Consider the following 12,110-nt stretch of genomic DNA (forward strand, 5'->3'; position numbering starts at 1 on the left):
AAATGCCCAGATTGGCATCCAGGTCTCATTTTCCTAACATAATCCATGGAATTCATTATCTTTTCATGCTTCATGAATGATTCTGATTGAACACCTTTGTCTTTATTTTATTGAAATATATACAATGGATCTTTGGAACACTTTAAAATTTAATTGTATGTAAACATGATTCTAAACTTAATGTAACTGATATGTGGGCAAGGTATTTCATAAATAACAAAAATTACCTTTTCAATGCAATCTCAAAAAATTTGCAACTGGTCAATTGAATCAATGATGATAGGAACTGGAAATCAAATGGATCTAAAAATCCCCTATATGCAACAGAGCTATAAATGAAGATCTTGGAATGTTTATCCAATAAAAAAAATAACAAGGAAAACACAGAAAGTACATGTATCTAAGGAATAATGAGCAGGACTGCCAGAAAATTTGAACTATTTACTCACTAAATTCTCTCACCAATCATGTGTGCTAGGAATTCTATATACTATATTAGAATGCTTGTTTGAATAGCAAGTGCAATATATGTTCAGTCTAAGATCTTTAAAAAGGGCACATTGGGCATGCATATTAAAGAAAGGCATTTCTTTTATCACCTGAGAAGAAAATGGAAAAGGAATCATATGAAATGCAATTTGGGCTGCTAGAAAACAAATGCTTCAACTCCCTTGCCCTTGGTACTTAATAATCTTACCTCAAAGTCGATCACAGTGGGATTTTCCTTCACTGATTCCAACCACTCTGAAAAGACTTTCTCCTCTGGACCAGAGTTCCCTTTCTCCCATGCCAAGGCTGCTGCATACTCGCTCCTGCCTCCTCGAACCAGTGATATGGATTTCTCTGCTCCCTGCAAAAGTGAACCTGGAACATGTTTCAAGAGAATTACTCACTTAATTGTACTGAAAATTCATACTTTATGGAATAGCCTATTTGCAGAGGAGAGAGAGAAAAAGATAAAGAGAGGCAGATGTTTCAAACATGTAGTCTAACCAGAAAGCTGTGGGGGAAAAAAAAATCCTCCTCATTCCTATCTGGAGTTTAGTAATAGAAATGCTGGTCATGGCATTATCCCAGATATTTACCAAGCTTGTGGCACATACAGGGCACTTGACACCTATTATCTTATGTAGTTCTTACAACAATCCTAAGAAATATGTATGAATTTAAATATTGAGATATTGAGGCTGAAAGTAATTTGTCCTAGAACATATGGCTATGCAGAGGTAAATACTACTCTACCTTTTGCTATTTGCCAATTGCCCAGTGTTTCACTTACATAAGCCAAAATCTTGGGCCCCTGGAATGACATAAGCTATAGTTTATGATGTTGAATCAATCAATTGCCATACTAGAAACTTATGGGTGCAGATAAGAAGAAAAGAAAGAATGCATTCAATATAAGAATAAAAAATTAAATTTCCAGTTTAGAGTTGGAGAAGTGTTTCTTTTGATGCTATGATATTTGATGCTGAGGTATCTTACATAATTTTTATACAAATTTCAAAACAATACCTACTAACTAATGGCAACTTTAATTACTATGAGTAGTAACTGAATAATAGGAAACTGTAGTAAGAAATTTAAGAAAAAAAGTGTTAGGATGATAGCTAATAGCATTATTTCAGTGTTAATTTTGGAATGTCAGGAAGAGTTAGACATAACTATTATTCAGAAATTCAAAAGATAGTGCTGGATAAATAGAAGAGTGGGTGAAATATTCTCTCCAGGAAGGAGATGAGGGGAACAAGAAGAAAACTTTAGATATTAGAGAAGATAGAATCTGCCAGTATGCCATACACTGACACTTGGCTCTGTTATGTAGTTGATATTTATCAGATACCATACTGTTCAGAAACAGATTGATACTAGTAGGGTTAGGTGTGATAGGCATAGATGGGATCCTGAAAAAACAAAAACAAAAACAGTGAGAATGAATTCTGATTTCATTTGAGACTGAGTCCTGAAGTATAGCTATACTGGTCACAAACTTGTCATTTCCTCTTGAGTGCAGGCATTGTGGGCATGTTCTATCATGCCTGGTATACCTAACATACCTTTAGATTTCTTTTTCTGGTCTTGGGGCCTGAATTCAAGCCCATTTGTTATGCAAGCACTCTATCACCTGACCCACATCCTCAGTTCTTTTTGCTTTAGTTACCTATTGAATAGAGTCTTGCATTTTTGTTCAGCCAAGCCTCCTATTTATACTTCCTGAGAAGCTGGAATCACAGGCATGTACCATAACACACAGCTGTATTGGTTGAAATGGGGTCTTTGTTTGCTGTGCAGGCTGACCACAAACCTTGATCTTCCTTATTTCTGACCTCTGAGTATCTGGGATTACAAGTGTAATCCCTATGTCTATTCCTAAGTACTATCTTACGTTATTTCTCTACATATTTGTGTATATTTCTATTGTGTATTCACAGAGTACAACTGATGTCATCAAGCTATGGACATTATGAATATATAATATACAATTATATAATGTATACTACACTATGTATATTATATATGATATACATTATATATTATATTATACATACATTTTAGATATAGATACAGATGTCCATATACATCCATGTATATTATAATATTCTATTTTAGTAGACTTATCAGTTTCCAATTTTTCCCTAAATTTGTGTCCTACAATCAGTTTGAGTATCTCCACATTTTGCCAACATACATCAATTAATAAAGGTTTACCATGTATGCAGTGAGAACTTACATCTTAAATTTTATTTCTTCAGTTCCCCTTTATGATGATCATCTTCTAATACATTTTTTGTAAAGTATTGATTTAAAACTATTTTTAAATTTCTACTACTGGTTTCCCACGTTATATATTTTAAATGTGTATCACTTGAGCAAGATAATATCTGATATGAACTCATGTTTAACATAGGACCCATGTTGTTTTTACTATACTACTACTATACTATTTAATACATTGACAAAGATTTCATAGGTGAAATAAATAGTATTGTTTACATTTGAAGGCCCAAAGCAAAGAAAGATTAAACTCTTGATGTTGTTCACATAAGTCATCAATATTGGGACCAAATTTTAAGCCAAGTGGTCAACTTTAAATATATGCTCAACATGTTTCTTACATCATAAGCATTAATAATACCCATTAATGGCATTTTATTCCTCTACCTAGTTGTTTAATTTTTATTTTTTTACTGTTTTCCAGCTGACTCTAGCAAAGTGTTCTATCAATACCAAATCTGCAGATTTCTATATATTGATAACAATGTATTGGTAAGTAATATATGTGGGGAAATCGTGTACCATACTGGCTTATTGTTAAAAAGCATTGAGAAGTTCCCTTTCACTCTGACACAATGAGAGTTCTTGAATCTAAAAATATAATTCTGTCATGCTTAATACCTATTAAAACCATGCAGACTGGAAGTAGGATAGTGAAAATCCTTTAATAGGATTAAGTCCAAAAATTTTAGCAAAGGCATGCAGGTCCTGTTTAGTATAGACCAAACCAGTTTCCACAGCTTTGGGTCATCATTTTATGCCTAAGCCAAATGGATACTCATAGGTTCACTAACATCACCTTTCTTTGCCTGCCTGTTCATACAATGAGGGTAGTAATTGTATCAGACCTATGGGGTGGCTGTGAGAATTAAAACTTCACACACGTGACACATGGTACCTAGGTTGTTTGAAAGACTTAAGACTTACTTTTTTTCTTTCAATCATTCAATATGTTTACTGGAGTACACTTAATTAAATACTAATAATATGCTGGGAATGGTGTTAAATGCATAAAATATAAAGACTGGGTAGGCATCCTAAACTTGGTTCCACCTTAGCAGAACAGGTAGAGTCGTGTCATAAGCACTATGGTATTATAAGCATAGACTGCAGTGAGAGCCGATGAGAAGGCAGACTGCTATTTATGAGTAATGATGGAAGTGGTAATAGGTTAAGGCTTCTGGATTTTCAACAAAAGAATTTTGTTGCTTTGAAGTATTACATGTTTAATATGTTACATATTTAAACAATTCAGGAAAAAAATAATCCTTATTCCCTTTATTCAGTATTAGTTTTTTTATTAAATGATTTTATTCTCATCTCTTCCCACTGCATATTTACTGCTTATTTTTATATTTATTTATTAGATTACTACCTGAATATTAATGTTTCTAGGTATTTTAAAATTCTTAACCTCTATCATCCCTCTCATAATTCAAGCATCATAATGGGCTTTTCATATGCACAATCATGAGTTAGAGAATACTGAGAGAAAAGGAGTCACACTTTGGATTCTGTATTCTCAGGTACAGTTTTGTAATTCCAGCCAGAAATCATAGATTGAAAAGCCATAGTTTTCAATGTCTAGGGCCAGGCTCTTAAGAGAGAGCAAAGAAATTCTTCAGATTTTAAAAACTTAAAAGAATTCTTACATTTAACTTTTAAAAAAGAGTTGATCCTGCTTGGACTCAGAACATAAAATTTACAATATTGATCGCAAAATAGTAAAAATGTATAATAATATAAGACCTATTTTTCTGTGGAGAATTAGAAAAGACTACTGAGCAGTGGAGAGAATGGTGACTATTGGAAAGCAGTGACTAAGATTTAGACATAGTGAATTCTTGAGTTTAGACCTGTAGCACTTGAGAACCTTGGGAATCATGGTAATGCAAGTGAAAGCTGATAGAAGCACACATACATTTCTATCCAAAGCTTTCCTAGTAGAATGTGACTCCCAAGACTTGTCATATCAAACATAGCAGCCACACAGTGGTCCCTTGAGTGGCCCTAATAGCCCTCATTCTTGGCTGTGATATGTACAAAAAAAGAGTCAAGAGTTTTCTAAACCTTGAAGAGGGCAAGGTTGCTACCAGGGTTGCTACCATGGAAGATCACTGACATGAAAGGACTTGACCTTGGTTGACATGAAAAAGACTCAGAGGGTACAGATCTAGTAATCTAAGCCAAGGCAGGTTCACTAGCATGAACCGTGATTGCCAGTACTTAGGAACAAGAAGCAAAGCAGGAAAATGACATATCTGAGAGCAGCAAAGGCAAAGAGCAACATTGTGTGCTAGTGTACTTGACCCTCCCTCCAACATTATATACATGTTTGCACATGAGCAGAATCACATACAAATGCACATGTGCATTTAGATTACCCCCAGGAGGCAAGAAAGGAGAAAAGGGAAGATGTTAGATATTTGGCTGAAAACTGAAACTCATGAGAACTGGATTAATTTACATTGTCAATGTATAGTTTAATCATGTACAAATAGGGATTTGAGAGATTTGTTGAGTTTCATTTAAGGAAATAAAATCTTATCTATCAATATGCAAATTATTTCCTATTTTTCTCACTTATCACTTTCTCACATGGGTTTTTACAATTCATCTTTTTTTTTCAGTAAATACTCAAGAATGTACAGACTCAGAAATCTTTCATAATTTCACAGTCTTCCTGTTACATTTCCATATAAGGACTTTTTGATTTCTAAAATTCTTTTCTTTTTATTATCTTAAGTAGTGGTAGGAAGGAGTTGTCATTCCACAACTCTGTCTGTCGATCTATCTATCTATCTATCTATCTATCTATCTATCTATCTATCTATCTACCTATCTATCTATATCTTGATCAATGTCTCCCTTCCTACATTCTTATCTATGGGACATTTTTTCTCCTTCTGGAACTTTTATCTTTTTCAGAGACAATTACTTCATTTCCTTTTTTTGTTAAAAATCATAGAATAGTTTACTTATACATCTTGAGGATGGTACAAAGTGTCCACATAATCCTTCTTATTGCAGCAAAGATTGTTATATAGAAAAGTCTGAGATCTCCCAGAATTTGTACTTGGTTTACTGTTTTCTACCAAGATAATTGTGAAACACACTTTAAAATCTTTGGATTTGGCAAATTTAACAAAATTTACAATAAAGTTTTATATACTTGTATGGTACAAATAATCAATAAAAAATTCTGAATTTATTTTAGGGATGTGTCGTCATATTGAACTTTTACAAATATAGTTTTTCTCTCATTTATTGGAGTCTAAAATTCCTGTGCATGAAATTATATTTGTCACTCTACTTTCATTAAATGTTTTAATACATAAATTTCCTCTGTACTTAATATAATTTCTTTAGTTCTTTCTAATATGTGATTAACTTTGCTGACTTTATATTGAGAAGATTATATTTTGTCTTACAATATCTGATTGTTTTTTAATTATAATGCTACTGCTTATTAATGTTTGTTTTCTCTTTATCCTCAAAATCTCCATTTTCTTTCTTTTTTTTTTTGGCAAGTCCTGGGGCTTGGACTCTGGGCCTGAGCACTGTCCCTGGCTTCTTTTTGATCAAGGCTAGCACTCTGCCACTTGAGCCCCAGCGCCACTTCTGGCCATTTTCTGTATATGTGGTGCTGGGGAATCGAACCCAGGGCCTCATGTATATGAGGCAGGCACTCTTGCCACTAGGCCATATCCCCAGCCCTCCCTTTTCTTTTAAATATTACATTTAATATTTTTTCTGAGCTGTTGATTTATTGCGTTCATACTCTAAAATAATCTATTGATAAACTAGTATAGAATCTGTCCTATTCTTTTTTTTTTTTTTTTTTTGGCCAGTCCTGGGGCTTGGACTCAGGGCCTGAGCACTGTCCCTGGCTTCTTCCCGCTCAAGGCTAGCACTCTGCCACCTGAGCCACAGCACCCCTTCTGGCCGTTTTCCATATATGTGGAGCTGGGGAATCGAACCGAGAGCTTCATGTGTAGGAGGCAAGCGCTCTTGCCACTAGGCCATATTCCCAGCCCCTGTCCCATTCTTTGATTCATTTTACTAAATCATTTGCTTCAATGCTATATTCCTTCTTACTCTCTTTTTCTTCTCAATCAACTTTTTTTTTTTGCCATTTCTGGGGCTTGGAATCAGGGCCTGAGCACTGTCCCTGGCTTCTTTTTGCTCAAGGCTAGCACTCTGCCACTTGAGCCACAGCACCACTTCTGGCCATTTTCTATATATGTGGTGCTGGGGAATCGAACCTAGGGCTTCATGTATATGAGGCGAGCACTCTACCATTAGGCCATATTCCCAGCCCAACTTTTTTTCTTATACTTAACGTAGATACCTCTATGTAGACTGTGTATGTGCTCTTATGCTGTTGTAATTATTTATTATTAAAGTAAATACAACATTATTACTTGTTTCTCATTTTCCTTCCTCATGAGAATGTAATCTTAAAATCCTTGAAGCTTCTGTATTCCTACTTCCCTTTGTAGGGTCTGAGTTAGTAGCAGTCAGGCAAGGTAAGGGAGTAAGAGAATGTTACTTAAAGTAGTTACTCATAGTTGTGAGAAAGACTTGCTTAGGAGACTGGAAAAATGGGTAGCTATGAGGGGAAATGAGGCAGACACTCATCCTTTCAAGCCTCCGGGAACTGTGATATATGTAAAGCACAAGGGTTTTATGAATAGGATATATCATACAGACAATTTGTATCACAAAAATCAGTTGGAAAGAGTCCAGTCCAGAAATTGCTCTGATAGTTGAGGCTGGAAATAATGAGAGGAGGTTGTGCCTATGGCAAGAAAGGGGAGCCTACTTGGATTCAGGAGGTGAAGAGGTTTGTTATCACTTCCTAGATATGGAGGCTAGAAAGAAGACCCAGGTTAGTGACTTGGATGACCTGGATGAGGGCAATGCTGTTGAACAAAACTGGGAGAGGAGGAAAGCAAAGGCTGGTCAGCATGTGGGTCTCACTGCAGAAACCACATCCTTTAATTGTTACATCCATCCTGTTAGGCTGTAAAGGAAGGCTTCCACTTGTGGGGGGGATGGGATACAAGAAGTGTGGAGGCTTACAGGCATTCAAAAAATTCTCTTCACAAAAGCAGATGGATTTTCTCCTCAGGATTGCTACCTGCCCATTGCATCTCCATAGCTGTCTGAAGGAAACCCTCTCCCAGAATCTTATCAGATTGAATCGGTAATAGTTTATTCATATCCTTGTTTTGTAGGTTTCTTAATGAGAATGTCTAGTTCATACCCACATTTACTTCATGAGTCCTGCTATTGAGTTCTATCCATGACAGAAATCAATGCATCATTTAGTAAATCAACAGCCTATGAAAAAGATAAAGAAAATCTTAGCCATCCCTACTCTTTTTTTTTTTTTTTTTTTTTTTTTTTGCCAGTCCTGGGCCTTGGACTCGGGGCCTGAGCACTGTCCCTGGCTTCTTTTTGCTCCAGGCTAGCACTCTGCCACTTGAGTCACAGCGCCTCTTCTGGCCATTTTCTGTATATGTGGTGCTGGGGAATCGAACCCAGGGCTTCAAGTATACCAGGCAAGCACTCTTGCCACTAGGCCATATCCCCAGCCCCATCCCTACTCTTAAGGAATGCTAATGGCACTTTATTTGCGCCTTCTCTTTAGAACACATGAGGTTATGAAGAAGACAGCTAAAATAATGAACCGCTAAAAATACCATCATTGTGGGCAGCATGGCGCTTAAATTACTGGCGGCTACAAGACCCATGGGCAGGCTGCTGAGATGGGACAATTACCTTCGTGTTTTTCTGACAGACGGTTGGTGGTGCACCGGTGTTCTACTTTTGTTTTCGTAACAAAAAAGTAACGCTTTTTTGTTTCGATCCGAACACAGTGTCGGGTTTCTTCCTCAGTTAAACCTGGGATGTGAAATACAAACAAATCTTAGAGAACACACGGTTACCATTTCTTTGGAGATAAACAGGAGGCTTTGATCACGATTGGAGCTGGATGTTTGGTGCTGGATACAATGCATCCCTGTCTGCCCTTTCATTCATGGACAGCTTTACTCCCAGAACAACCCTGTATAGCCCCTGAGACGATCTGGTAGCATCTCCTCTTCCCATGCTAGCCTTAAGAAGTACCTAGCAGCCCCCCGCCCGTCCCGTGGCCCATCTGGAACATCGTCCCTCCCTGTTTTCTGCTCCTTGTTGCTACTAGATGAAATGGATCTCCGAGTGGTACCATGCTCTGTTCTGTTCCCCACGGCAAGGCATGCTTTCTGAGCCACAGCCGCATTCTGTGAGGCTGAAATCCACTTCAAGGAAAATGTGAATCTTGGTCATCTTTGCACACCACCACACTGGTTCTCACATTTCTCTGTGGTTCTTCCCCTTGACTTCCCTACTCACTCAGCTCCTATCCCCAACCCCTTTTCTTTTCATGTCAGAAACTTGGACTTGCAGATCGGTGAAATCCCCACCATCCTGCCTGGCTAGTCTATCTCACTAGCTGATTGTAAGTCTGTATTTGATGTTCTTTCCTTATTGTTTCCAGGCAGGCTGATGGTGCCTCAGTCTCCTCCTTGTGAGGTTCCTCCCATCTGCCCAGGGCTGCTTCCATTGGCCAGAGCTCCAGAGCATCATACATCATGGAAAAGCTCTCTTGCGCTGAGGCTCAGGTCATCTGATTAGAATACTGATGACTGCTCAGGAAATTCTTTACTAAATCCCTAGGCATCAATTTGTTGAAGCTTTTGACATCTGAGTCACTCCCACTATAATGCCTATAATCATTCTTGCTGACCTCAGAAATCTATGTCTGAGTAGAACACAGTGCAGGTACTATAATTTGAGGAGAATCAATGTTTCCTTTTTATAAATAGGCCTATAAGCCACTGCTAGAAACACCAGAATTAGAGTCTAGGTCTTTTTGATACTCATTTGAAAGCTACCTTGCAAAAAAAACCAAGCACACTAGTGATATAGCCATTGATTTCAGCTCTTAAACATCTTAAAGAGAAGTACCTTGTGAAATACTGATTCTTAGATTTTCAGGTTACAATGGGCAGCAGGGTGTTCTGAGCTTGAGGCACTGATGGATATGGTGCTATAGTGGAACTGAAGGTTCAGATAGCAGAGAGATGAGGCTGGGAGAAGGAAATTATGTCTGTCTTCTATTTTTCTTTCCTTGACAGTTTGACATATTTGATAAGATGTATTATTAGTTTATTAGGTGAGAGTAAAAAGAAATCACTGGCTTTAGGAGCTCCTGTTTACCTTGTGTCTTTGATTTTAACAAAAAGATGGCTATTTCAGTCTAGCTTGAACACATGTGGTTCATTTTCCTTCTGGAATCATTTTATTATCTATCAGTGGGTCAATCAGATTTTTTAGGTTTGTTAAGAATGCAATTCATCTATCTTGCATAATTTCTTTTCTTTCTCTTTCTGTGAGCTTTTATTAGGTATATGTGAAAATTAAATTTTATGTAAACAGTTGCTAACTAGACACAATAGATTAGCTCAAGTTAAACTTAACCACATCCTTTGAGGCCTATATGGAAATCTTTAAAGATGGAAAGATGAATCGCTTTTATGGAATTGAACACTGAGATTAAAATATCATGGCTTTGCTGGATACTGATGGCTCACTTCTGTAATCTTAACTACTCAAGAGGCCAAGATATGATGGACTGAGGTATGAAGCCAGCCTGGACTACCAAAATAAGCAGCAGAGGCATGGTTCAAGTGATTGATCACCAGTCTACCAATTTTGAGTCTTATGAATTCAAACTTAAATACTACAAAGAAAAGAAAAGTCAGGGCTTAATTGGTGAATTTCTGTATTCCCTAGTATATTCTTCTCATTGCTGCTTAGACTCTGCCTATATTAGCTGAGCAGGTATTTAATACTATGATACTTTATCTCTCACATCTGTGTGGTCCTTTGCTGTGGTACTGTGATCAATATTTTGGTGGCATACTTAGCTTTTCTGACTGAGTAAGTTAATAATGTTATTCAGAATGCCATACTGATAAATACTGGAATAAATAAGTCTTTACCTCAGATCAAGAGCAGATGTCTTACTAACTAAAGCAGTTTAAAATTGAATAATTAAATAATCATTTTGAAATAATTGTTGTCTTGAATACTTTTTTAATTGGTTATTATTTTCACTGTTTCTCTGAAATTTGTTTCACCTTGCTTTCTGAAGTAATGGCAATGTTTATTAAGGGTTTTAACATGAACGGGGGATATATTGAACAATAGAGGGATAAATAAAGGAAGGCAAACAAAAAAAATTAATTTAATTCTTTTTTTTTTTCCAGTCCTGGGGCTTGACCTCAGGGCTTGAGCACTGTCCCTGGCTTCCTTTTTGCTCAGGGCTAGCATTCTACCACTTGAGCCACAGCTCCACTTCCAGCCTTTTCTGTTTATGTGGGGCTGAGGAATCAAACCCAGGGCTTCATGCATGCAAGGCAAGCATTCTACCGCTAAGCCATATTCCCAGCCCAATTTTATTCTTTTTGAGGGAGAAAAAGTACTCTGAAATATTCAAGTCATTTTTCCCATAAAATTAATGGCAAAGGTTTAATTCTTATTACTTAAGAAAACCTAAATTTATTCTCTCATTTTATGTGAAAAAGGAGAAGAAATTGAAAGACAGGAAAGAGGAAGGGAAAATATATGTTCATCTAGAGAGTGTGCAAGAGTAGGCAAGTTCACATATTAGAGAATCCTATCTTGTTGTTTATAAGTACATATGTAAATATATACATTATCATATGTACATGTACATAAATGTACTGACTGATGTATTGTATATTCAGGGGAGAATTCAAATAGTGCAATTTGAACAACTAACTTACAGAATGAATAATAGGAAGCTGAAGTTTTAGCTGTGCATGTAAGGGGATGTTAAAAGGAGGGGAGTAGACAAAGAGAAAGGGGCAAGAATTCAGTCATAATATTCAATGCATATCCCATGAAACTAGGAAAACTGAGGAGGGATGAGGAGAATGATGAAAGGTGTGATACTGAACAAGAAGTATTGTACTTGTAAATTGACATGTTGAATTGTGACTCCTTTGTACAACTACTTAAAGATAAAACAAATATAATTAGAAACAAACACATATTTCTGTACAAATGTGCTAGGTTTTAACGACAATTTAAATTATACAGTCATATTATTATTGTGATTCATGGATATATATGAATATATATACATGTATTTATACATAAGTATATTTATGTATATACATATTTATTCACCGTCTTGATATTCTGAATGTATGAATATTAACAACAAGGTCATTTAACGTATCATGTATATCTACATA

The 12,110-nt window shown here is 36.3% G+C and overlaps 1 protein-coding gene across 1 annotated transcript in view; it reads right to left on the bottom strand.

The window, feature by feature from the left end:
• The window catches only part of C6 (complement C6), a 55,645-nt gene that overhangs the window by 20,249 nt on the left and 23,286 nt on the right, over positions 1–12,110 (bottom strand). The window contains exons 8-9 of the mRNA XM_048368245.1: positions 8,563–8,685; positions 698–864 (exon numbers count right to left, since the gene is read on the bottom strand). Of these exons, the coding sequence (XP_048224202.1) occupies positions 698–864; positions 8,563–8,685 (290 nt within the window). The remainder of the gene's footprint in view (positions 1–697; positions 865–8,562; positions 8,686–12,110) is intronic.

Source organism: Perognathus longimembris, chromosome 19 (genome assembly GCF_023159225.1).
Source record: "Perognathus longimembris pacificus isolate PPM17 chromosome 19, ASM2315922v1, whole genome shotgun sequence".
NCBI lineage: Eukaryota > Metazoa > Chordata > Mammalia > Rodentia > Heteromyidae > Perognathus > Perognathus longimembris.